Source organism: Lemur catta, chromosome 9 (assembly GCF_020740605.2).
Source record: "Lemur catta isolate mLemCat1 chromosome 9, mLemCat1.pri, whole genome shotgun sequence".
Lineage (NCBI taxonomy): Eukaryota > Metazoa > Chordata > Mammalia > Primates > Lemuridae > Lemur > Lemur catta.
The window spans coordinates 3,200,811-3,228,424 of NC_059136.1; the positions used below are offsets into that span (position 1 = coordinate 3,200,811).

At 39.4% G+C, this 27,614-nt stretch overlaps 2 protein-coding genes across 3 annotated transcripts in view; both read left to right on the forward strand.

Annotated features, from left to right (window-relative positions):
• BTBD1 (BTB domain containing 1) overlaps positions 1 to 17,056 on the forward strand; it is a 40,532-nt gene extending 23,476 nt beyond the window's left edge. The window contains exons 5-8 of the mRNA XM_045561585.1: positions 3,879 to 4,071; positions 10,442 to 10,529; positions 14,493 to 14,639; positions 15,197 to 17,056. Coding sequence (XP_045417541.1) covers positions 3,879 to 4,071; positions 10,442 to 10,529; positions 14,493 to 14,639; positions 15,197 to 15,355 — 587 coding nt within the window. The 3' untranslated portion in view covers positions 15,356 to 17,056. The remainder of the gene's footprint in view (positions 1 to 3,878; positions 4,072 to 10,441; positions 10,530 to 14,492; positions 14,640 to 15,196) is intronic.
• A 4,480-nt stretch (positions 17,057 to 21,536) lies between these two features.
• Positions 21,537 to 26,882, forward strand: C9H15orf40 (chromosome 9 C15orf40 homolog). Of its 2 annotated transcripts, none has more exons than XM_045561598.1 (4): positions 21,537 to 21,674; positions 22,697 to 22,823; positions 24,529 to 24,656; positions 25,955 to 26,882. In XM_045561598.1, exons 1-4 carry the CDS (start codon positions 21,561 to 21,563, stop codon positions 26,048 to 26,050), a joined length of 465 nt encoding a protein of 154 aa, XP_045417554.1. In that variant the 5' UTR covers positions 21,537 to 21,560; the 3' UTR covers positions 26,051 to 26,882. The 2 variants fall into 2 exon arrangements, with proteins under 2 accessions (XP_045417554.1, XP_045417555.1); XM_045561599.1 differs by having other exon boundaries at positions 24,529 to 24,660; positions 25,955 to 26,071.
• Positions 26,883 to 27,614: the final 732 nt, after the last annotated feature.

Sequence of the window (27,614 nt, forward strand, 5' to 3'; positions counted from 1 at the left end):
CTTTTTCAGTATTCAAGAATTTCTATCATTAATTTTATTAAGAATCAACTTCTGGGTTTATTGATTTTTCTCCTTGTATGTTTTGTACTTCATTAATTTCTGCTTTTTTCTTTATCATTTCCTTCTTTTCCTTTGATTTTAATTTGCTGGGGTTATTTATTAGTCATTGTAACTTTTTGAGATAAATACTCAGAAATACTCAGAACAATGATCTTCAGATCTTCAACCTTTCTTTTTTTTTTTTTCCTTGAGACAGGATCGCACTCTGTCACCCCAGCTGTGATGCAGTGACGTCATCATAGCTCACTGCAACCTCCAACTCCAGTGTTCAAGCAATCCCCTGTCTCAGGCTCCCACGTAGCTGCGACTATAGGCGCATGCCACAAACCAAGCTAATTTTTCTGTTTTGTAGAGACGAGGTCTCTCTCTTGCTCAGGCTGGTCTCGAGCTCTTGATCTCAAGCAGTCCTCATGCCATGGCCTCCTGAAGTGTTAGGATTACAGGCAGGAGCCACCATGCCCTGCTTTAGTTTTTTCTTTATCTTGCTCTTAGTGATTTCTGGCTTAATGCCTGTATACTCGGAGAACATATTCTTTATCATTTCAACCATTTGCTTTATGGCCCAGCATGTGGTCAGTTTTAATAAGTATCCATGTACACTTGGGAAGAATGTATTCTGAGTTTCAGATTTTCAACCTATATTCTTTTTTTTTCTTTGAGACAGGATCTCACTCTGTCGCCTTGAATTGTTCTGTATCTGTTCAAAAAATTGAATAAGTATTTATCTGTGAAAGAAATATACTAATGATGTTGAAATTTTCTATATATCAATTTTTTATGTGTCTGTTGCATCAGTTACTGAAAGAAGTAGGATGGCTGGGCCCTGTCGTGGCTCACGCCTGTAATCCCAGCACTTTGGGAGGCCGAGGCAGCAGGATTGCTTGAGGCCAGGAGTTCAAGACCAGCCTGAGCAACATAGCAAGACCCCATCTCTAAAAAAAAAAAAAAAAAAAAAAAATTTAGCCAGGGCATTGTGGTACGCACCTGTAGTCCCAGCTACTCGGGAGGCTGAGGCAGGAGGATCGCCTGAGCCCAGGAGTTTGAGGTTGCAGTGCGCTATGATCCTACTACTATTGCAGTATAGCCTGGATGACAGGGTGAGACCCTGTCTCAAAAAAAAAAGAAAGTAGTTTAAAATCTCTGGTTTATATTAAGAATATGTCTCCTTTTGGTTCCATCAGTTTTTTTCTTTATGTACTTTGAGACTGTATCATTAGGTGCGTTCAAATTTAGGATTGTTATGTTTCTTATTGAATTTACTTTATGATTTATCTCACTTTAAATCTAATAATGCTTATTGTTTTAAAGTCTTTATCTGATTTTGATATGGTTTCAATAGCATTTTTTAGTTAGTTTTTTGTATTCTATATGTTTTCCCATCCTTTTACTTTCAGCCTTTTATTGTCTGTGTATTTCTGGTATGTCTTTTGTAAGCTGCATTTAAAAAAATTGAGTCTAGTACAGTTTGCCTTTTATTTTGAATATTTGGTTTTCTTACATTTAACATAATTACTAGTATATTTGGACTTACATTTACCATTTTGCTATTTGTTTGCTATTTGTCTCATCCTTTTTTTTCTTTCTTGCCTTTTGTAGAAATAAAGTTTTTTTATTCTATTTTCCCCCTCTATTTGCTTGTTAAGCATTCTTTTATTCTTTTAGTGGATTACCTTTGATACTACAAGAGTACATACATCCTTGTTGGATTTTTAAATTAAATCTTAAAAATTAAAATTTCAGGCGCAGTGGCTCATGGTCAGTCCTAGCACTTTGGGAGGCTGAGGTGGGAGGGTCACCTGAGACCAGGAGTTTGAGGTTATGGTGAGCTATGATTGATTGGGCCACTGCACTCCAGTCTGTCCAGGCTGGATCACAGAACAAGATCCTTTCGCTATTAAAAAAAAAGAAAATCAACAACCGTATTGACACTTTAAACTACATTTAACCTTCTTCAGCCTTTGGTGCCACTATTTCATGTATTTTAATTCTTCACATGCTTTAAAGACCGCAAACATTATTATTGCTGTTTTAAAAGTTAGTAATCATTTAGATTTTTCTGTATATTTGCCCTTTCTGGTGCGGGCCTCTTCATTTTTTCTGTATTACTGTGCTTTTATCTGAAATCATTTCTGTCAGCCTGAAGAATTCCCGTTCGTATTTCTTTTAGAACAGATATGATACTAACCAGATTCTCAACTTTTTTTTTCCTTTTGTGTAAAACATCTTAATCGGCCCTCATTTTGCCCAGGTGGGAGTGCAGTGGCCATTCCCAGGCACAGTCAAGGTGCACCACAGCCTCGCACTCCTGGGCTCAAGCGATCCTCCCACCGGAGTTTCCTGAGTAGCTGGGACCACAGGCGAGTTCCATGGCATCTGGCTTGCCTTAATTTTTGAAAAATATTTTTCTGGGTCGAGAACTCCAGGTTAGCAGTTATTTTCATCCATCATGTGAATGTAATTCTATTCCTTTTAGCTTCCATTATTTCTGTTGAAAAGTCTACTTACTGCTTTTTTGCTGATGCTTTTAAGATTTCACGTTATCTTTGGTTTTTTTAGCCATTTGATGATGATTTGCCTAAGTGTATCTTTCTTTTTATCTGACAAATATTCCTGAGTTCTTGTTTTGCTTTTTTAGGTGGTCATAGGTACATATCTGAAAATGTTCTTCATTATCTGAAGACTTTTTTTCAACTAAGGAAATTTTCTGTTATTATACATAGGCTTGAATTATTACATTATCCTATTTCTTACTGTCAGTTCTTCAGGATCACTAGTTACCTATATGTTGTTCTCTGCTTTTTATCCATTTTAATCACCTTAAACATTTTAATCCTTTTCTTAGTCCTCCTCATTCTGAAGAGGTTACATGAATTTTTGTCCCTATCTGTCTTTTGGTATTACATAGTTTCAGTTCTGTTCTTTTTTTGCCAAAATGCAGATTTTAAGTTGTAATTGTACTTTTCCTTCTTTACAAACTTTCTTTATCCAGAGGCTGTAAATGATGAACCTTGGGTTAGGTCTAGCAGGCTGACATATTTTGAATGTTGTGATATTGTAAAATTTTAATCTAGTGTTTTAAAATCAGGGAGATTTACATTAAAATCTGAATTATAGCTTCCTAAACCAAATTTCTAATGTTCTGTGGTCTCTTAATTAGATTGCTTTTACTGGCCTTAGAAGGATCTCCTGGCATCTTTTATGAGGAACTACATTTATTGTTGGATAAGCTTAAGGCACGTAGACTTTTTCTTTTCTCAGAAATAGTGAACAGGAAAACTGTAAGCATATGTGATATGCTGCTTCCATAGCACTTCCAGTCTTAGCTCCTGCCCTCTGCTAACTTCCTGCAAACCCCAGAAATAAAGCACTGTCCCTTGTATGTTTCCGCCTCTAAATATACTCCGTTGTTCGGATATTGCCTCAGACAGGTATGAGGTGGGGGTGGAGAAGAGGTAACAGTAGCTCTGGTTGTCATCATAGGCGTTTCCCCACCAGAGGGAATGACTCTCCTTTTTCTGGTTAACCAAAGTCTGTGGTGCTAAGGGGGTGAGTGGATAGAAAATTCCAGAGATCTTTTTGTTAGAGTATCATCTAAGCTTTGACCTACTAATGATTTTAACACTTATATTCTTAGGTTAAACTCAAATAGATTTATCAAAACTTTAAATTTAAATATAAGCTGGAATTATACATGCTAAGATTTTTTTCTCTTGTTCTTTACATCTTATAGATATGAATTCATATAAAAGTAGAGCATAACAAAGTCAAGAATTGAAATTGAATTGCTTTTATTGGGGTTTATATTTTTATTTCTACAGGTCCTGCTCAATCTGGAATTTTGTCAGATCGTGAAGTAGTAAATCTCTTTCTTCATTTTACTGTCAATCCTAAACCCCGAGTTGAATACATTGACCGACCAAGGTGCTGCCTCAGAGGAAAAGAATGTTGCATCAATAGATTCCAGCAAGTAGAGAGCCGCTGGGGTTACAGTGGAACGAGTGATCGAATAAGGTATCTGTCATATTTTGGACGTGAAAATGGAATGGGGGGAGCAGTTAGCTTTTGGCCTTTATGCTCATATTGTGGGAGATAATTAATTAACCAACATTTTATATTTTGTTTAATGCATATTTAAGTTAATACAAGAGTCAAGAAGTCACTGAGGCTCCTGGTCTTCTCACTGAATTATGAGTGAATGTGATTTCTTAGGAAAAAATTAAAGTAAGAAAGGTTTGGATTAGGTCTTCTGTTATGTGAATTGTGCTTGGATCACTATTGGAGAGCTGAGTTCCAGACTGTAGTTGATCAGACACTATTTTTATAGGCTTAGGGCTACAGTTTAAATAAATTTAACTTCCCTATGTTTAGTGTGAGTTTTTTCTTTGCATGGATGTTGCATAGAAAATATCTCACTATACATTTATAAAAGCTTTGCATGGGGACGAAAATCAAGAATCTTAAAAAATACACAAAATCCTATCGAGGAAGTTATCTTCGCTTTACTATATTTCTTTACATTAACTCTCAAAATAGAACCATTACTAGTTTTCATAAAATGTGTCTTATTTAATAGCACCTTAGTATAAAACTAGAAATTAAGAACAAGTTTGTTAAAATTAGAACTCTGGTTGGGTAAAGGACTATTATAAATCTTAGCTTCAAATGAAAATTAAAAATGCATTTGTAGAGTATTTAATAATCATTCACAATAAGAATAGTATATGTAAAAACTTACAGGATGAGGCAAAAGCTGCACACAAAGAAAAAGTAATAATTAACCACTTTAATAAATAGAAATAAATGATTTAGGCATTCAACCCAAGTAGCTAGAAAGTAAATAGCAAAAGAACCATAAGAAAAGAGAAATAGGTAAATGTAGAAATTCGTGAATTAAAAATAGTAGAATTGATAAATCCACAATCTGGTTCCTTAAAAAGACCAATAAAATAAATAAACCTCTGGCAAAAGTAATAAAGTAAACATATTCACATTTAGAAATAAAAATGGGAATATCATATGCTGAGATTTTTATTTTAATTTTGGGTTTACTCTGTACTAATAAATTGAACATCTTGATGGAATGGATCATTTTATAGGCAAATATAAATTATCACAATTGCCTGAAGAAGAAAGCCTGAATAGACCAATTACCATGGAAGGAATTAAAAGTTATCAAAGAACTGTCCCTTCACAAGGTGGTTTTTACAGGTGAGTTTTATAAAACCTTCAAGGAACAGAGTTTCCTTGAGCATTAAAAGAAGAAAATACTTCTTGGTTAACTATCAAAGGTAGCATAACCCTTATATAGGAATCTGACAAGACAAAAAATACTCTAGATCAACCTCATTTAATATATAGAAGAAAAAATCCTATGTAAAATATTAGCATAAGGAGTTTAGCAGTACCTTAGAATACTACTATATGAGCAAATGGAGTTCACTTGGAGATTGAAAGAATGACTTAATGTTAGGAAATGTATTAATATACAGTCCAGATCAAAGGAAAAAACCAATTTGATTTCAGTAGATATCAGAAAGGCTTTTGATAAAATTTCACCTTCATTCTAGATATAACTATTCATAGATTAGGTCTGGAAGAATACTTCTTTAACATGGTAGACTATTGAAACCTCAATATAGTGATGCCTACTATCCTTGCTATTCTCAGCAGTGTTGTTATAATTTTGATGGATGTAGTCATAAAGGATGAAGAAATTAGAGGCTTGAGTATGGGGAAGGAAGAGGCTTTTTCATTATTTGCTGATGGCGTTATGTACATTAATAGTTCACAACTCCATCATACCTAGGTCTCCTTTTGTTATAATAAATATTTTGTAATTCCCACTTTACTAACCTGAAATGAAATGGGTAGGTAATATGCTTCGCACATATTTTCTTAATGGTCTAGTTGTAATGTAAAGGAGAAATAAGTGTAACTGATAGTAAGATAAAATATGTGGTTCAATATGTAGACTTTGGTCCAGGTGTTGTGGCTCACACCTGTAATGCCAGCACTTTGGGAGGCCAAGGTGGGATTGCTTGAGGCCAGCCTGGGCAACATAGCAAGACCCCATCTCTATAAAAAATTAGGCTGGGATGGTGGTGTGTACCTATAGTCCCAGCTACCTGGGAAGTTGAGGCAGGAGAATGCTTGAGCCCAGAAATTGAGGTTGCAGTGAGCTATGATCATGCCACTGCACTCCAGTCTGGGTAACAGAACAAGACCCTATCTCTAAAAAACAAAAAATGTAGACTGGGCAGGACAACACCAGAAGACAAACTGAAGTAGTCAGATACAGTGCATATATTCATCAACAGGATGAGACAGTTTCACTTGTAGGATACAGGCAAATTATTTTAATGTCTTACTTGAGTGGTATTGCTGCCACTTACGGAATTTTTTTTAAAGATTCCAGATAAAACAGTATTCTTGATCCTATTCATCGTTTCTGTATTTGTGAACTTGCTGAAATTTATTTGTAACCCCAAAATCAATACTGCTTTCTTAGTCATTTTCAGCAAAAGACTTAAGTTGCCAGGCCAGCTCATTCCCAGCTGCAGGTGAACAAGTTTCAGCTCTCCCACAGAGGTGGACATGGTGAGGGGCAGTGCAGTGTAGTGCAGGAAACTCTAGCTCCTGGGTGGGTTGGATAGGATTTGAGTCCCAGCTCTGGCACCTGTCAGTGGGGTGGCCTTAGGCAGATCACTTAACACTTCTGAACTCTGTTTTCTCTTTTGTAAAATAAAGAAAGTAGAATCTACAAGGATGAGTTGTTTTAAGATTGTAGTCTATGTGAGATGTGTGTGTGTGTGTGTGTGTGTGTGTATACTTTTATATATTGGCCCTGGGAACAGTGGTTTAGTATTTGGTAATTCTGTATTATAGAATATAACTAACCAAAAAAAATGAGAATTGACTGTATATTTCTTCTGTTTATATGGTATTTGCCTCTTGTACAAAGTCAGTGAATATTAAAATTGCACTAAAAAGTCTTTGGTTTATAAATAAAATGGAATTGGGTTCAAGGCTTGTAGTAAAATATGTAAATATGAATTCTGGCAAGACACTTAAAAGTTGACTGAGATTCTTTGTTGTGGGAGACTGTTCTGTGCATTACAGTAAATCTAGCAGCCCTGGCTTCTTGCTAATACTGCCCTTAAACCTTTGTGAAAACAGAGCATGTCTCATTGAGGGGAGAGCTCTTTTTGAGAACAACTGGCCCACCTAAGTAACCTCAGTGTCGGCTAAAAAACTGTTATAATAGTGACCACTTAGAACATGTATATTTGAAAACCACTGGTTTTCCTTTATGTCATCAAAATTCAGTTACAGAGATGAATAGTGGTGACAGTTGCACAGTGATATGAAAGTACTTAATGCCATTGAGCTATACACTGAAAAATGGTTAAATGGTACATTTTACATACATTTTACCACATTAAAAAATTTCTAAATGTAAAAACAATTCAGTTCTAATTTGAGTAAATATTATAATATTTAGAATATTATGATATTACTTTAATAATACTCCCATTCACAATAGTAAGAACATAAAGTAGTAGGATTAAACTCAATAAGAAATGTATAGTAGAGTACATTACCTTTATGAAGAACTGGAGAACTTTAACTAGAATCAGACTTACTAAGGACAATATCTTCCAAATTAGCCTATATATGTTAGGCAATTCTTTTCAGAAGTAACATTTTTGGTGGAGGGAGTGGCTTGGCAAAAGTATTTTAAAGTTAATCTGGAAGAGTAAATGTTTCTCTTTTTAAAAGAGTGGTACAGATCAAACATAAAAGGTAGTGTAAAGCCGCAGGGAGTGTGGAACAGACTAGAGGTCAGAAACAGCCTAGGATAAATGAACATTTAGAACACGATAGAAGTGAGGGGAAAATAAAGTTAGATCCTTACTGATCCCATGTACCAATATTGATATAAATTAAAATTTTAACATTAAATAAAAAAATAAGACCATGAAAATGCTGGAACCAAGTGCGTGTTTATTTACTATGAGGATAAGGTAGGCCTCTCTAAACTTGGCATAGATCATAATTTTGACTACAGATAATTCAAAAATTTTAAGTACAGAATTACCATAAAGTTAAAAGATAAGTGACAAATTGGATACTTTTTATAATGGATATTACCATCAAAGCATAAATAGCTATAGTCTGTATTTAACGTGCTCTTTCAAATCTACATTAAAAAGACAGACTCATCAGTAGAGAAAAATGAAAAAAGAAGGACTGGGTATTTAATTAAAGAGGAAATCCAGTGGCAGTAAGCATATGAGCGAATGTTTTACGTCATTAATAATCAGAGAAATATAAATGGAATCAGTTTCTCAAAGGCAAAAAAAAATTAAAATACTGATGGTTGGGAAGAGAGTGAGAAAATGATCCTTCTACCTCATGGGGTGTGAAGTGTTACCATTCCAAAAGCAATTTGACAGTGTTTATCTAAACCCTTAAGAATGGGCCTTTCATTTTCTACAGCAATTCTACTTCTAGGAATTTATCCTGAGAAAAATAATTAAGGCTTTGTAAAATGATATAGCTATAAGATTGTTCATTGTGGAATTAATATATAATATTAAAAGTTGCAAATAACCTAGATTATCCAATAAGGGATTAGTTAAATATAGTGAATCGGTAGTAATTTTTTTTACCATTTTACATGAAAAAGAGGTTACAAAAATACATATCATCAAATGATTTTTAAAAATAATATATATATGTTCATAAAAAACTGAAAAAGAAATGCAAAGAGTTAACAAGGATTTATTTCTGGATTTATGGGTGCTTTAAAACTTTCCTCTTGGCCGGGTGCGGTGGCTCACGCCTGTAATCCTAGCACTCTGGGAGGCCGAGGCGGGTGGATCGCTGGAGGTCAGAAGTTTGAGACCAGCCTGAGGAAGAGCGAGACCCCGTCTCTACTAAAAATAGAAAGAAATTATATGGCCAACTAAAAATCTATATAGAAAAAATTAGCCGGGCATAGTGGCGCATGCCTGTAGTCCCAGCTACTGGGGAGGCTGAAGCAGTAGGATCGCTTAAGCCGAGGAGTCTGAGGTTGCTGTGAGCTAGGCTGACGCCACGGCACTCACTCTAGCCTAGGCAACAAAGCGAGACTCTGTCCCAAAAAAAAAAAACAAAAAACAAAAAAAAACTTCCCTCTTGTTTGTTTAGCTGTATTATCTGATTTTTTTAAACAGATAATATAGTGCTTTTTTATAGTAAAAATGATTACAAATAATATATTTGTGAATGTTTAAGGTGGTCTCTTCCTGTACTAGTTATTTAGCATGGTAGTTAAGAGCATGGCTTTTGATCCGAGCAGACTTGGAGTTATGTCCTAGCTCTGCCACGCTTTTTGACCTGGACAAATTAATTTCTCTAAACCTCAGTTTTTTTAACTACAAAAACTTAGGATAATAAAAATAGTACTGTTACCTAGTTTATAGGGCCATTATGACAATTAAAGGAAATAATTCATGTAAAGAACTGAAGCTCAGTGCCTGGCTTGTTAGGCAGTACTCACTAAGTGGTGGTGGTGTGCTAGCCGAATTAATGATAGTTGACGTTGTTGCTGAAAGTGTTGAGAATTACTCTATTTTACATTACAGATTATCTCTGATTGTACAGACTTCCACTTTCATCTGTATTTAATGTCAGTTTTTATGCATTTATAAAATGGAGTAAGATGGGTCAATATTTCTTAATTATTATGACCAAACTGGACTAGCTAATTGTTACGGAATCCTCATTTGAGTCTGCCTGTGTAAACTGTGTCCTGTCCCAGCCCTCCATCACCAGTGTTCTATTACAGCAGCCCGCCTCCTTCACAGCTCTTATCACAATTCATAATTATTTATTTATTCCTTTTTGCACTTGTTTATGATCGGTGTCCTTCATTTGGCTGTAAGCCCAGCGGGGGAGAAACAGTGTCTTGACCTTATTTCCCCAGCACCAGGCCCAGTATGTAAATGTGATAGGCCCTCAGCACGTATTCACTGAACCGATGAATTGTCATGGTTTGGGATGCTGGGCTTCAGTCCTAACGGATGACGTGTCTGTTTGCATTGGTATAGCACTAAAGTCATCATTGCAACAAAAGTGGGTATTTAGGTTAAATAGATTCCTTTTGTAGCACAGAAAACAGATTCTGCTTAAGTTCCTTTTGAGTTCATATTTATTCTAGAAAGAAAGCTTTTTTTGTAAGCAAACAGATGACATTTCCAAGGATATCTAATTTCTGATAGTTTTCCTTTTTATAAGCAAAACTGGATGTTCCAGGTAACACGTAACAAAATTATAAACCTTCAGAATATGAAGATTTACAGAATTACTTATTAAATTTTTGGCTTTTTTTCCTCAGGTTCACAGTTAATAGAAGAATCTCTATAGTCGGATTTGGCTTATATGGATCTATTCATGGCCCCACGGATTATCAAGTGAATATACAGGTACACTTTCCCTTCCCCCATTGTATATCATCTTGAAATACAACACACATGTAATTTTACAGTAAGATATTTTGACAGAAATCCAAGTTTCAATATAATTATCAAAGGAATTAGAAGGTCCATTAGTAGCATTGTAAGCCTAGAGTTCTGGTTTTTAGTTGATCTAAAAAAATCTAGTTTCAGAAAATTGGGATCCTTCACAAAAGCAGCATCAGCATACAAGGAGCTCTGCTTTATCTCAGGAATCCCTCATATCAGTATTCCTGCTGTGCGCTGACTAGCTTAGAACACCCTCCTGCTTTTTCCATGGGATTTTCAACTCTAGGGCCTTGAAACTCTCGTTTCTCGTAACTACTGTGAACACCCTGGGACTTCCAAGCGTCTGAGCCTCATTCTTTAGGTCTGCTCCACCTCAATTCTTGCAGATAGGGGACCAGTACCTAATCCGGAAGAAAGTTAAATACCTCTTTCCTTCCCTTCCTTATTAATAAAACAGTGTTCTCTGAACTTTTGATTGTATACCACAATTAATAAAATTATTTTTGAAAACATCCATATTTTATTTTTATTTACAAACTGTATGCAATACTGTACATATATTTTGTGCATAAATTAAAACAAAAAATAGGAGAAAAAGCAGTAAACAATGTTTCAAACTTTTCACCAACAGAAAAAACTACCTTCTCCGAAATGTTATTAATATGTTATTTCTAATAATAAAAACTTTGGTGAACTTTGTGATCAAAATGCATTGTTAGTTTTCAAAATATTGGTTTTATATTTTGTGATACAACAGTTCAAACATCTAGTTCGATGATAGCCAAAAAAGATACCCCACTACTTCACACAGATGATACCATGTTCCAAGAGGAACAATAGCATTATTCGCTATGCTAATGAAATCTTTATGCTCGTTTTCTAATCCTGTCCACTAAGGTTTATAGTGAAATTCAGCTAATAAATTTACATCACTCATGTCAATTTATTCTTCTTATAAACACATGAGAAAGTTAAATTTTTAATATTTTTAATAAATAAATTTTAAATCCACTGAAATTATTTATTCAAAAGATTTTTAAACAGGTTAGAATATTTTGTTTCCATGTTTTTCAAGTGCAGGTAACCCCCAGCAGACCTCTGAAGGGTATAAAAGATTTTCATAATCACTCCCCTTACACTTTATAAAGTATTGTTAAGATCCTCTTCACTAGAACTCACGAACCCACTCAAGCAGGCTGGGTAGTCCGCGGGCCGGGTGAGGGGTGAAGGCCCCACTGCCAGCCTCTTTGATTGTGGAGCTCCCCTCTTCGTAGCCACGTGTTCCATAGGACACCAGACTCCAGTGTGCAAACTGAGGGAGGGCATCAGGTTATAGGTAAGTGAAAATGCTAAAGTATAAATACTGTGAGTAAAATATTTAAATAGAAACAAGTTCTTTTTAGTTTCTTCCCCCAGTAGCTAGTCTCATGCCTGCTCCAGATCCACTGCTTCTAACCATCTATTCCTTTGTGTCAGAGGTGACAAACTCAAATGCCTACCAGGGACTGGACAGGTAATTTTAAATGGAGAAACCAGGCCTGGTGTAGGAGACACTAGGGACAGGAGGGAGTTGTGGAGCTCCTTCTAGTAGCTGCAATGTGATAATAAGGGCCCAAGGATGCCAGAGCTTCTGATATTTATAAGAAGCCAGAAATTGGATTTTTATATGAAGTCTCCCCATGGTCTATTTTTAACTGTTGACTGATAATTCAAAATCTTCAGAAATACCAACACCATGAGGGCCATACAAAGCCGATTTGAAGCTAAATCCTGATAGTTACCAGTTTACAACCTTTGCTTTAACTCTGCATTCAAGGCCCATTCCTGTGGGAAACTTCTCTCAATACCAGGTATCTACCAACAGATATGGTCCCTGACTCAACCCTTTTCTTGTACACTTACAATTTCAATTCCTCTAAATCAGTAAGTTGTAAACAGGAGTATTTATTGGAAGTACCTAGAGGGCTTTTTTCATAATGCCCATCCTGGGTCCTTACCCCAGAGATACGGAGTATAGAAAGAAAAGTTTATATTGTTTAAGTAGCAAGTGTAGGCTTGATGGAAATGGCATTTTGGTGTGAACATTAGTCGTCTTCATTGCTTGTTTGGGGAGAGCCACTTCACTTTACCTAAAATGGAGAGCCACATACTTAAAACACAGCTTGGGCGTGATTCACAGTATTAAATGAAAGTGCCAAAGTCTTGTGTTATATAGTAGCAAGGAGGACATACTGGCCTGGAAGATTTTGAGAACAGTAGTCAACCCACATCCACTACCACTAGCTCCGTGGACCGTTAAGGAAAGGTGGCAAACTCTAGGACTTTAACAGTTATGTCATTTAAGGACCCTAATATAACATCTCAACTTCTCTAATATCCCCATGGGACATCAATATTGAAAATAGCAAATCTGTAAGTGGATTATTGACAATGGCCAAAAGCAGGTTTTGAATATATGTCTATATGCTAATAATGATACCACATTATAGTTGCTAATGCTTTGGCATTTTCTAGGGATTTTCACCTGTATTTTATAGAAGATTTTTAAAAATGATTAAGCAAATTAACTTTAAAGTCAGGTAGACCTGCCTGGGTTTGAATTTCAGCTCTATCACCTATAAGGTATGACTGAATTATGTAACCTCCCTAAGCCTCAGTTTCCTCATCTGCTATGACAGTAGTGATACCTACTTGACAGTTTTGTAAGGACTGCTTGAGGTGATGCATGTAAAGTGTTTGGCACATAGTCATTGCTATTTTTGTTGCTGTTTTATAATTTGATTCTCGTAATAATCTTAGGAAGAAGGTAAAACAAGTTTTTTCCCCAAATTAAAAGATAAAACTGAAGTTCAGAAAAATGAAGTGGTTTGGTCTAGATTGCCTGGTCACAACTAAACCCTGTGTCTTACTGCTTTATTCCAGGGCACATCATGTCATGTCATTTTGTTTTAATTTTTTATTGAACTGTGATGTACACACAGAAAAGTGTGCATATTTATAAGTGGCACATATGTACACAAACTGAGCATTCCTGTCTAGTCAGTGCCTGATCAAGGAACAGGATAGCACAGCACCCCAGAAGCCTGGTCACTCCTGCACAGTGTCCACTGTCCGGGCCTTGCCCAGTGTAGATGGCTTTTGCCTGTTGCACTAGTAGTTTTCATCTAATGTAGCAAAAAGGCAGGTCTGTGAGTGTCTGCCTCTGCTGTGCTTTCCCACACATAGAAGACCTTTCTCTTGTAACCTGGTAAGCTTCGACTTGAGCTTTTAAAACTCTTCTCTGGGAAGCTTCACTTAACCAACTCGACAGACTGAGTTTTTCCTCTGTTGACCACTTTGTCTGTCTATGCACAGCTTTCTTACTGCAGGTACTGGACTGAATTGTCACTATAAACATGTCTTCCCTAATGACTAGAAGCTCCTTGAGGATGTCCCTCAGTGCCTAGCATAGGGCTTGGCACAGATTATGGGACTAAAATAGACAGAATTTTTACACTGAATATCCACAAATCAGGTACTGCATTTAAGGTCATTTTAATTTTAGTAAATAACATTTAAACACAGGAAATGCTAAGGGAATTTCCTAGCAACAAGTTAGGCTGGCGAGGAGTTAAAGGCTTGTTTTCCTCGGGTATCTAAAATCAACACATTCTAAAAATCCACACACCAAGCTGTGTCTTTTATGGAAGCTCCACTCTCCTACAGTCAAGGCCCAGTTATCTGACATCCTCCTGGTTCTTACTGTGTTGAATGATAAACAGCATTTTGAAAGCCTCCTTTAGTGGTTAAAGGTAAGTAGAGAAAGATTAGAACGCAGAAATTTAGTAGTCTAGTCTGCTGTTGCTAAGGGCTTCATATTCTTTTCTATAAAACTTTGTTTCATTTGGTTTAACTTAAATGTAACTTGTCTTTTAAAAATTACAGATCATCGAATATGAAAAAAAACAAACCCTGGGACAAAATGATACCGGATTTAGTTGTGATGGCACAGCTAACACATTCAGGGTCATGTTCAAAGAACCTATAGAGATCCTGCCCAATGTGTGCTACACGGCATGCGCAACACTCAAAGTAAGTCACCCACGTTGTTCCAGACGGTTTCCTCTTGAATGTTGAAGGTTGTTGTTACCTCTTGAAAGCGTGTTTTAGAAGCTGAGAGTCACTGACAGTAGAGCCTTTTAGAAACAGTGAGGGAAGGGGGGGGCACAGAAAGAAGATGAAAACTAAAATATTCCACCGCTTTAAGAAAAGAAGTGCTTAGAAGCAAACTAGTGAATTAAAGAAAAAAAAAAAAAGGAAAGTGCTTCTCTGCACAGCTCTGTTCTGAAAGAGAGTTCTTCAGAAGTAGCCCTTTGTTTGAGTAGGAAATTGAATGTTTGACAAAAGAAAAAATAATTACTTTCTTAAAATCTTTTCACTTTTCTCTAATAGCTGAGCTCTCCATTCAGTATTTTTACTCATTAATTGTTTTTTTAGTAAAAATTTCATTTTTCACTAAAAGACTTAGCATAAAATTTTATACAGGAGCTATAATGAAATATAATAGAATGTTAATCTAATTAAAGTGCCAAATTAAATTGCGTGCTTATTGAATGAAAATTACTAAGGAAACTTGTGTTCTTCTTTAGGGTCCAGATTCCCACTATGGCACAAAAGGACTGAAGAAAGTCGTGCATGAGACGCCTGCTGCCAGCAAGACTGCCTTTTTGTTTTTCAGCTCCCCTGGCAATAATAATGGCACTTCGATAGAAGATGGACAAATACCAGAAATAATATTTTACACATAATTGAGCATTATATTACATCTTGGCTAAATAGTACCATACAACGTAGTGTCAAAAGCATAAATAAGTGGCCACAAAAAAATTGTTTGAGTGTTATGAATGTTTATAATTGTAAGATAAGAAACATTTTAGTTTCTTAGAGGAGATAGAAAAATGTTGATTTAAATCTCTGCATGATTTAAAAGCAGATTTTCCATTTTCTTATAACCTTAGGGGAAAAGAGAACTGGGTTTAATTGTTTTTAAAAAGCGCAGCTATTTCAGCTTCATCTTGTATAATTTCATAGATCAGTTGACTCACGGTCTTTCAACAGTTTTGGAATTGAAAGATTCTTGTTATATATATAGCTGTTTTTTTGTTTTTTTGTTTTAACCATTTGGAGGAGAGATGAGATGGGCAAATAAGCTTTGCTATTTTGAAGGTTGGATGAGACGAGATTGGTCAGTATTCTTACAGAATTCCTATTAACTCGAATAACTAATTTCAGAAAATTAAGAAAACTGACTTTATATTTGGGGATTTAAATATCTGATAGTCAGCATTTGGAATAATGCTAAAAACAGGCCTAAGAAAATGCCCACGAAAATTTTCAATGCATTTACAGAAAAGGATATTTTGTAATAGTATAGTATTGTGTTACATAGTACACTTTTATTAAAATTATAAATGAAGTTTGTATAAATTCACAATAATGTGATATAAACAGAGGATCTAAAGGTACAGTCTAAGACTGGATTCTTTATCACTAAACTGCACCGCTGTTCCTGTCTGTGGGGTGCTGCCCCTCATCCCCAGACTGCGGCGATGATGGCGATGACGACGGGAAAACAGACGTCACTTCAGCATTGTGATAGTCCCACACAGCAACAAACCGGATGCAATACTGACATTTCTAACGACTACTCTGAGATATCCAACAGAATCACTCCTGCTGAAGAGTATGCTTTCTTCCACCTGCACATTTCTAGCCAGTAAGTAAAACACGTTTAATATTGTGACCTCATTAGTGTCACTGGTACAGCTGTGCTAGGAGGAGACACGAAGTATATCTGGCAGAAGCACATTTATATACTTCCTTACAGAGCAGAGTTTTTTAATGTAAATGAAATAACATTCATCTTTTTACCTTGAAAGTGATTCTGTTATAAAAGATTTAAGTGTAATTAAGGTATATCATATAGTTGTGGAAGATGATTAAAAATCAAAACTCTTTTAAGTATCAACTTAAGAATTTTTTCTAAAAGTAAGTAATTAGGATGTAAAAAATGTTCGTCTAAAGTAATATTTCACTTTATATTTTCAAGAAGGTAGTGAGGTGTGTTGGTGGCTGAGGTCTCTTGAAATTGCTGGGAAAAAAGGGAAAATTTTCTATCTCTGGTACCACATCCTTATGGATACAAACCTCAGTTAACTGGAATACCGATGGCACGTATGGTCCCGTGGAATACGTGGTCCTGGTTAACTCAAAGTCAACCAGCAAACACTTTGTAGTAACCATTACAGGAAAAACTTCACCTTAAAAAGTACACCATGCCAGAGATAAGTTAGTGTTTCTTAACATTTGAGGCATCTGAGGCCTCAAGTATGTTGCACTGAACAATGATTGTAACTGGATGTAGCCATAGAAGGGACAATAAACAACTGTTTGCTAACATTGGGATATCCCCTGGAATTTAAAAAAAATAAACATACATTATCCTTTTATTTTTTTGTCACTTGTCTTTTTCATCTGAAAGTTGAATATGAGATACCACTTTGGAACAAAAGTTCTAGTTAATTGAGGTTTAACTTTAACCGAGCTGGAGCAATGCAGCCCAAAATAAGAGTGCGTGGGCCCCAGGGCAGCAGCCACAGTTGCTGCATCTGTTGCTTCATCACTTCGCTGTGGTCTCAGGTTTTTCTCCCCTTTCTAATCTCACGAGGTAGAGAATGAAGAATGGGAGATTACAAGAAATAATCTTGTTATTTACACTGTTACAGTGTGACAGTCATCTCACAATTGTTTATTAATAATAGCTACCCAAGTGATAACTATGGACCAGGCTCTGCACCAAGTACTTTATATACATTCTTACTAGTTTCTCACAGCATCAGTGTGAGGTAAGTACTATTATAACACCCCTTACAAATAAATTAATGTTTAAAAAGGTCAGTAAGTAGGAGGAGGTGGAATTTAAACCCATTTCTATCTCCCAAGCTACAGAGTTGAGAAAATACTTTGCTGGGTCCAAATATAACATTTATGTCACCATTCTTAAACTTTGCAGTAAGACCAAAAGATACTTGACTGATCCGCATATATACTGTAGAACATAAATACTTTCTATTTTAAGAAAGTATGATATTCCAGTATCTACCCCAACAGGTTGAGTTTGATTATCAGTTTGCATTGGCACAATGTTCTTTCTTTTAAGTCCACATAAGTAGTAGCTATAGTTTAAAGAAAAAATTTACCTGAGAATAGACCAGCTTCTAAGATATTAGAGCAAGGTCTTCAAATGCAGTATGTTAAATGCAATATGTCTAAAACTTACTGTTCCACTTCCCTTTTGAGTGTGTTCTTCAAACCACTTTCTACTTCCCTGTTGTGGTCATCTAAATTCAAAACCTGGCAATTGTCCCTGAATTAGACAAAAACCCATCCTTTACAAGAGGGATGGTACCATAGTGATCCCAGCCCCAGAGCTATTACTCACACACCTCTAGTTTGTATGCTTTTAAAAGTCCGTTTTCCTTTTTCTCCATTGGCAAAGCTAAGACAAGATGGAGTTTTTAAATGGAACTCTAGGCTGAGCGTGGTGATTCATGCCTGTAATCCTAGCACTTTGGGAGGCTGAGGCCAGAGGACTGCTTGAGGCCAGGAGTTTGAGACTAGCCTGACCAAGAGTGATACCCTGTCTCTACAAAATAATAGAAAAACTAGCCAGGTGTGCTGGCACGTGCCTGTAGTCCCACCTACTTGGGAGGCTGAAGCAGGAGAATTGCTTGAGCCCAGGAGTTTGACATTGCAGTGAGCTACGATAACGCCACTGTACTCTAGCCAGAGTGATAGAGTGAGACCCTGTCTTGAAAAAAAAACAAAAAAACCCTCAAAACTGAAGGAAGATAAAAATAAAATGGGGCCTGCAGTCCCAGCTACTTGGGAAACACAGGCAGAAGGATCACTTGAGCCCAGGAGTGTTTTTGTTTTTGTTTTTTTTTTGAGACAGAGTCTCACTTTGTTGCCCGGGCTAGAGTGAGTGCCGTGGCGTCAGCCTAGCTCACAGCAACCTCAAACTCCTGGGCTTAAGTGATCCTACTGCCTCAGCCTCCAATAGCTGGGACTACAGGCATGCGCCACCATGCCCGGCTAATTTTTTCTGTATATATTTTTAGTTGGCCAGATAATTTCTTTCTATTTTTAGTAGAGACGGGGTCTCGCTCAGGCTGGTCTCGAACTCCCGACCTCGAGCGATCCACCCGCCTCGGCCTCCCAGAGCTAGGATTACAGGCGTGAGCCACCGTGCCCGGCCGAGCCCAGGAGTTTGAGATCAGCTTGGGCAACATAGCAAGACCCCAGTCTCTAAAAAAATGAAATAAAATGGGAACCTGCGTAAACATTTATGAGTTTTCTACCATTTGGATATAGTCTCTGTTCTTTCCCTCACTTTTACGAAATCTTCCTTCCCACTCTGCCTCTTTCTTTCCTTCCCAGAGGCAGAGATTTGGGCAGAAACGAGAAGTTAAATGGGGCTGATGGCTTTTTCCTTCCAACTGGTATGATTAAGTTCTCATACCCCCTGCTCCTGAGTCACCTGTGGGACAGGCTGGATGGTTCTCTGCATGGCACTTCCTCCCTCACCCCCCTGCATCTAGCCACCTGCCAGATACCGTTAATAACTCACCACCACAAGTGTCCCCCTTATTTCCATTACAGCTGTCAAAGCTCTAACTGAGGCTGTCAGGACTTCACCCCAAACAAATGACTGCTCTGTAATGCTGGTTCAGCTTTTGTGCCTCAATTCTTAACTGATTTCAAAGAAAGAAAATCTGGTTTTGATTTAACACCTGGCTCCCTTTCTTCTACTGAAGCCTTCATACTGAGTGGCCCAGTGTCCATGTGGACGACCCATCCACACCTAGGTTTCCAGTTTCCTTACCTCCAGCAACCTTCAGCATTCCTATGACCACACCGTGTACCGTTGTGATGTGGAATTGCTCTGCCTTTGAGATAGTAAATTCGGACATCCCACTCTGACCGCAGTGATGATGCTTCTCCCAGCTCTCATTTGCTTTCTAGTTTGCCCATTATTGACCCTGAAGACTGCTGCCCCTTGACCTCTCTGTTCTGCCATCTCTTTACTTCCTTCCCTATCCAATTAGACTCTACCTTTGATCTCCTCCCACCCCCCTGCTTCTCCACCTTTGATCTTCAGTCACTTTAGCCCCTTCATCAGTAACCTTCAACCTACACGTATACACCTGGATCAACCCAGTTGTCTGCCTCATCTTCAACTTTTGGCTGCTGGGTACAAGCATTTAAAATGATAGAACTGTATAGATCGGGACTATGGTGATTTCATGGTCTCCCTCAACTGTCATTCAGTGCTGCTGAGTTTCAATTGTCAGCTCTTTGCCATTCTCCAGAGTCCCTGTGGAAACCTGTTCCCCTATGCTCACACGGTCAACACCTCCCCAGCCTTAGCTAATGAAAGAAATTCCAGCTCCTATCACCAAACCAGTAAATGCATCTGCATGTGCTGCCAAGCTTTCCCTTTTCTTACGGAGGAAGGAGTGTCTAAGGCCTCCTGTAGTTAGAGCTGTGTCTGCACACGTGCTCAGACCGCCCCACCTCAGGAACCTCCCTCTGCTGTAACCGCATCTCTCCTGGCTCATTCCTGTCAACCTTCAAATATAGTTAACTCTTAACCAGCTTCAAAAATAAAGGTGTCTGAATGTCATGTACCCCTTCAGATACCAGTCACTCCCCAGTGAAGTCACTGAGTTGTTCTCTATGCTCATTATGTCCATTTCCTCCTCTCCACTGAAACCACTCCTGCCTGGGTCATCAACACACTCATTTCTAAATCCTAGCGACACTTCTCAGTCCTTGTTTTACATGTTCTGTCTGTGGCATTCACTGTTGGCTACTCCCTCTTGAAGTACCCTCGTGTAGCTGCCATTACACTGTACTACTACCTCTAGACAATGTCCTTTGGTGACTTCTCTACCTGCCCTGACCGTCCTGTCCTGGGTGCTCATGCTCTGCATGCCCTCTGCCCCTTGCTCTCGTCCATTTCCACGGCTTCAGTTGCTACCTGCTTCCAGAGGACTCCAGGATCTCTGCCACCAGCCCTGATCTCTCAAGCTTCAGTTACCCCCTTAACATTGGTACTTGGATGTCTCACAGGCATCTCAAATCCTTATGCCCCAAACTGAACCCCTCAGACTCCCAAACCTGGGCATTTCCTTGACTCTCTGCTCTCATCGCCGCATCCCGTCATTCCCCAAGATCTGATCGTCCCGGTTCCTGAACACCCTTGAAATGATCAGCTCTTCACCCGTGCGGCAGCTCCTCTAGGGCCACCATCGCCCATTGAGGTGACAGATCTCCCTACCTCTGGCTTTCCCTGTTGGCCACAGTGCGGCTGGTGGTGTTTCTGGAATACAACAAATTGGACTGCCAATCCCTAGCTTCAAACCCTTCAGTGACTCGGTGATCTCGCCTCTGCCGACTTCTCCAGGTTCATGTCTTGCCATATCACGTGTCACAGTATATTTCCTCTCCGTTGTGGGATCCTGTGCGCCTGGCACGAGGTAGATGCGGCATCGCTACCTGGAACGTACCGAAGGGCAAAGCCGGCACGAGGCTCTGGGTCAACCTGTGGGCCGCGGGAAGCAGCCTGGGGCTCTGCACCTGCTGGCTGGCTGCAGGAGCATGACGGTCCTGTGTACACTTTGCCGCTCACTCCAATCCTGAGAAGCGACAATACCTTTCTCTTTCTCCCAGTGACAGAAGACCAGAGGGGACACACCTTCCCGCCAGCTGAGGCGGGCGCGGGCCCGCGCGGGTTCTGGAGGAGCGAGACTCGCTCCCGCCGGCCGCCAGGGGTCGCCCTCGGGCCGAGGCGCAGGCGCGGGGCACCAGGGCCGCTCCCGCCCGCTGCCCGCGCAGGCGCACGGGGCCCTTCCGGCGCCGCCGCCCTGCCCGGCGCCTCCCCGCGCGGGGATGCTGCGGCTCGGCTGCGGGCTGAGGCAGGTCGGGGCGGCGCCCGGCGCTCGGGCCTCCGCTCAGCGCCCTTCTGGCGCCGAGATGCCTAAGAAGGCTGGTGCGACGAGCAAGGCCAGTGGCAAGTGGCGCGGGCAGGAGGGTGGGCCGCAGGGCTAACCACTGGGGCGCGCGGGGGAGGAGTGGGCCCGCGGGGTGGGGGAGAGCCCCGCCAGCAGCGAGTCGCCTCTCGGTCCCGGGGCTCAGGGCAGCGCCTCTAACCTCCGACCTGGGCTCCCGCCGCCCGCACCCGCCTCCAGGCTGCGCCGCCACCGCCCGGGACGTCCGAGCACTGGCCCCGGCGGCACACGGGCTCTCCCGGCCCGCACTTAGTTCCAGCGGCACCGCAACGCCTGCGCGTCCCTGCGCAGCCCTAGTCTGCGTTCTGCCGCCTGACCGTGGCCGCTCCTGGCCCTTCCGTCAAGCATTCACCACTCCCGCCTCCTCCCACCGTGTTTGCATGGCTGATTTCTGCCGGCTTCTCAGACTCAGCTCAAGCACTGCCCGGAAGCCTCCCCGGTGTAACGTGCTGTGCGTATCTCATGGGTGCACTCAGCACAGTGTTGTTGTAGTTACTCTTGTTCTTTCTTCCTCGCTGCAGTCCTCACTGCTTAGTTCATATTTGTTGAATGAATGAAAGTTCCTAACACAGCTTATGTCACATACTAAATATCAGTCACTGTTGTTCCTTCCTCCACCCTCCCCCCAAACATCTGCACATATGCACTTCCAGCTTTAGTAGTTCACAGACTTTTACTGGCTCCTGCTGGATGGGATACGAAAATGAATAATAGATGATCCGTGTCTCTGAGGATTTGGAGATGGTGGGAACCAGCATTAAGATATGGAAGCCAGTCAGGTCTTCTTCCGGGGAGGAAAAAACGCTTTGTGGGGTTGATGGAAAGGCTTCATGGAAGAATTGATTTGAGCCTTGAAGGCCGCCGCGGGGAAAGTATGCTAGGTGGCCTGAAGTCCCTGGACACGGCCGATTAGCCTAGTTTGTCTTGGTCTAAGGTGAAAGGAGTAGTGGAAAGATTGGATTAAATGTGTGGAGAAATATTTCGTAACCTGTAAAGTTGTGATTGTTGTCATTTTAGGGTAAATGCCAGAGCAAGGAACCAGAGAGACCACTTCCTCCCTTAGCTCCTGTGGCTGTTGATCCTAAAGGTTGTGTCATCATAGCCATCCACGCCAAACCTGGCTCCAAACAGAATGCCGTAACAGGTATATGTGGACACGGGGATGGGATTCATGTGTGAATCAGGTGTCCCCTCCAGCCTCCCTTGCCTTGGTTAGCTGAAAGCTTGTCCTATGACAGTGGAGTATATTTTTCACATCTTCAGTTAACGGTTTCTCTATTTTAAAATTCTAGATTCTAATATAAAGGTGTTTGAAAGTGAATATATGATATTTAAATCATGCCAAGCTAGGTGAAAACTATTGTATATTTTGCTTTTAAAAATATGGTATTTTAGAAAGGATACATATGGAGACATATGTGTAGCCTAGGTTATTCTTAGTTTGTCTTGTTCTAAAACTGGTGACATTGACTAGAGAAAGAGGAGACATTTTGGTCCAGTTTAATGATCACTGGCCTAAGGAGCAGGGAGAAAACCTGAGATCTGAGACCCCTGATAAATTCCTATCTGAACTTGTTTTAAATCAAAACAATGTAAAACATTATGTAGAGGCCCAATTTTTTCATCCCTCAGATGAGACAGTTGGACTAAGGGTGTTTCAGGCTATTCCTGGAGCCCTGGGGGTGCCCAGGACTCTCTGCTTTGGGCAAGGGAAAGGCCAAGCAGACAGGGCTCCTGAGTAGCTGTGTTTACATTTGTTTTAAATGTTGGGATTCCAGAGAAAATTGGAAAAAAGGAGGGAGTCTGAAGGAGAAAAAAGTTTGAAAACCATTGATGTGAATTATTTTGAAGGTCTTTTTCACCTCTAAAGCTCTGTATTCCAAATTATATTTTGAAAACAAGACCCCAGAATTGCTGTGCTAGGCCTGGTTTGTGCTAACAGCGATGTCAGCTTGTCTCTGTTGGCCGGACCTCCTTGGCCAGCGTTTTCTAAGAGTGGCTGTGGACACTGTCTACTGTTGGAATGTTTCATTAAATCTGAGATGGCATCAACTATAAGGTACACAAGTATGTTATGTACAAGTGAGAAAAGTATCCGTATCAACTGAATATGGATTCCATCTGTTGTAAGACACATCTTGATTTCAAAGATGTTAAAATGTGAAAAACTATGCATTTTATAATGAACGACAGGCTGAGAGGTGGGTTTTTTTTAACTACCTCATTCTTGTGGATTCTGTGGCCATGTTTACACAGACAGGGTGTAAGTGTGTGGAGATACCAGAGTAACCCCTTGAGCTATGGGATCAACTCAGGCTTGTTTGCAAACTGCTTTGAGTAAATACTTCTCTCTCTCAGAAATAGCAGTGGAGAATTACAGGCAGGTTACTCTTTACAAAGCCTGTATTAATGGGGAAGTCAGGACCACTGTTCTTTGTGCCTGGGTTTTAAATCATGAGTTGAAATTTATTTTTGAATCATCATCGCTTTCTAGCCATGTGAGCTTGGGTATATCTTGTTGCACTTGGTCTTGTTACATCAGACCAAGTGCAATTCTTAGTTGCCTAAATCCAGGATACTTCCCAGGATCCTGTAGGCCCATGTTGCTTAGCAGGTTTGGGTAAATATCGATTTTCTTCTCTGGATTTATTTTCTGTAATGGTAGAGGCATATTTATGATGTTTGTGTTCCCTTAATTGTGATTAGTTTAATCGTTCGTTTCTTCATTCAGTAGTTATTAATTGAAAGTCTATAATGTGCCAGGCAAATGCAAACTCTTTTACAAAATATCTGCACTTCACAAAGAAAACGAACATACAAGGATAAAGTCCACACTGTTTTCGTTCCAGATTTGACAGCAGAAGCCGTAAGTGTAGCTATTGCAGCACCTCCGTCGGAGGGAGAGGCCAATGCTGAGCTCTGTCGGTATCTTTCCAAGGTCTTAGAACTCAGGAAGAGTGATGTGGTTTTGGATAAGGTAGGTAGGTCTCTGTCTGTCTCTATTTTTAAACATTTTGATTATTATGCATCAATCATGACTCAAAATACTGATTTTTTTTCTTTTTCAAATAATTGGAAAACCAGTTGTTTTAACTCTCATATTCATTTAACCACAAAAACCTGTGAATTCTTCTTGTGAAGTCTCCTTCATTCCTACTGCCCCAGTCCTTATTCAGAACACACACTCTTCTTACATTTCTCAGCTGCCATCATTTCCAGCATTTTCTCCTAAATTTATTCCTGAACTTGCCAATAGATTAATCTTGCTTACCTCTTCCCTGAAGTTGTCACCACACTAAAAAATCTGAAGTGGTTCCTGGTGTTTGTTGTCTCTGTTAGGGAGTCCAGCAAGGATCGCTGATCCCCACACTGCCCTTGCTCACTAGGAGAAGCTCATTAGGGAGACAGAGGTTCATGTAAAGTTGTGAATATGCATGGTTTTGTGCTAGGGGTGGATAACTTGGGAATGATTTCCAAATCACCTGGGCATCACCCTAGACTTACTGAAATAGAATCTGCAAGAGTAGGCCCCATCCATGTTTATATTTCTTAAAGCACTACTTGTTTTACAGTGCTGCCTTATATAGTTCCTGTCCGAGTTCCAGCTGGCATTCAAAGTCATTGATCCATACACCACAACTAAAAATCCACCTGAATGTCCCACCTGTCATTTCTGATTTTTGGCTAGTGCTCATGCTCTAATGTTTGCCTAAAAGGTACTCCCCACCTATGCAGATTCCATCCATCTAGATTAATCCCTGCTCAGATTTTATCTTCTTTAAATGATGCGTTTGAAAACAATCCCTTTTAAAAGTTGTTTTATGTGGTTCTGAAATTATAGCATATGGGTATATGATTCCTTTTTGTTTGGAATTTTCAGAAATGTTTAACGATGTAGAGAATAGCAATTTGTTTATGTTTAGAATTATACAAAGTTTATATAAAATTGCAATATTTATTTTTGTATTTTAACAGTGTTTTTCATTTTTAATTTAAAAATTTACTTGAACCTAGAATATTACAAAGATTCAATATTCATTTTGAAATTTTAATGCCTAGCTTTTATTGTTAAAGAAATTGATGTATGAAGGTGAAAACCCTGAAGAGTTGTAAAACTCTGTAGTAAGGTAGAATCTAAGAGACAGTCTTTGGTTAGACCAAAAGTGGCTGGGAGAGGGTAATACCCAAGCCATCAGGAAAGCCCATCGCACAACCAAGGTCTGCTGTCTCTAATAGCATTGGAATGTTCAGTATGGTTTTTTCCTTTTGGTCCAGGGTGGTAAATCTCGTGAAAAGGTGGTGAAACTTTTGGCCTCCACAACTCCAGAAGAGATCTTGGAGAAGTTAAAAAAGGAAGCCAAAAAGAAATAAAAGCACGAAATGAAAAATGCATCAGTGGGAAGCTTTTTTGTTGCTAATGACAAAGAGTCTGTTAAATAGGAAAATATATTTGAATACACAGAAGAACATAAGAAAATATGTATATATTTAAATAAGATTTAAAAAATTAGAAATTTTTAAAGTACTGTACATTATTATATAGGTTCTAAAATCCCTGACCCTAAACAACCTGGAACATATTATTCTGATTTCATGGCATTACAAAATAACAGAGCCAGAAAGGGTATTCAAGACGACCTGACTTAACACCTTTCATTCTATGATGGGGCTTCTGACATCCAGAAGTTGAGAGACTTATTCAAGGTCATACCATGCAAGATGGCAACTGGAACCCAGATCCCTTGACTCCTGGTCGAATGCAGTTTATCCTGATTGTAAATGCAAATGATAATATCTCTGCAACAGTTCTGGAATTCTGCAGATTGCCTTCTACTCCACTTTACAAATGACAGAGAAAAATTTGTCACGCTGCTTCATAGTCTTACCTTATATTTTAAGATGTTTATCTGAATGCAAAATGTTTTTCACATCTTTTAAAGACTATATGAACATCTTGTGAAAAAGTAAGAATAATCAAGACTTGTAATTTAATATGAATTACAACTTTTGAGACATCGCTGAGTTTCCCTCTTCCTCCACGATAACTTGCAGTCATCAAGTCAGCAGTTCTCTGCATCTCCAAAGGCCCTTAGAAGAAGAAAGAGGACCTGGAAGCTATTTTCAGTATTTGTAAAAGCCTCTCAGAAATCACATTCATATTAAGGTTTCAGAAGCTGATAATAAATACATTTTTGCATATTCAGTGCATGTTATAGTAATGTAGTCAGATAAATAATTACCTTTGTGGAGCAGAAGAGCTGATTTGCAGTGTGCTTTGTCTAATAAGTACGTGAGAAAAATGTATTGATGGACAAAAATCATTAAAAACACAAAATCCACAAGAAAGACCAATAATAAAAATTCTCGATGGAAAAAGCTAGAAACCACTCATCCAGAAACAACGCTTATTTTGAGAGGAACCAAGGGCAAGAAAAGTTGGGTGCCTTTCTCGGGTCGCAGTGCACGTTGACAGCAGGGCTGGGCTTTAGCTCGGCGGCTGTCTCCTGGGCCCCTGTGCCACGCTGCCTCCGCAGGTGCTGCTGTGTCACGTGACCTTGGCTTCAAAATCTTTCCCACTTTTTTCAACACTTCCAGTGTGTTCTGTAAAAGCATTTTACTTGTGGTTTCTACGTGAATCGTTGTTAGGGTGCCGCCTTTGACAAGTAACAGAAACAGCTCCAGCTGCCTTAAACAGAATGGGATGTATTTGCTCATGAAGCTGGGAAATCCAGCAGCAGCGTGTACTTAGCCGTGAGTTTGATTCAGCAGCGCAGTGATGTCGTAAAGGACCCACTTTCTTTCCTTCCCCTGACTCCGGCAGTGCCAGCTTCATCCTCAGGCCCACTTCCTTCATGGACGCCAGAGGCCACCACAGCTCCAGGTTTCACATTCACGTCATCACCTCCAGCAGGAAAAAAGTCCACTCAGAAGAGCT

Bases quoted from the DNA above. Each gene is read 5' to 3' on its own strand.
- C9H15orf40 (XM_045561598.1), top strand. From the start codon at position 21,561: ATGCTGCGGCTCGGCTGCGGGCTGAGGCAGGTCGGGGCGGCGCCCGGC. The intron at 21,675-22,696 runs GCCAGTGGCAAG...TTGTCATTTTAG, and splicing joins AGGCTGGTGCGACGAGCAAG to GGTAAATGCCAGAGCAAGGA. The intron at 24,657-25,954 runs GTAGGTAGGTCT...CTTTTGGTCCAG, and splicing joins GTGATGTGGTTTTGGATAAG to GGTGGTAAATCTCGTGAAAA.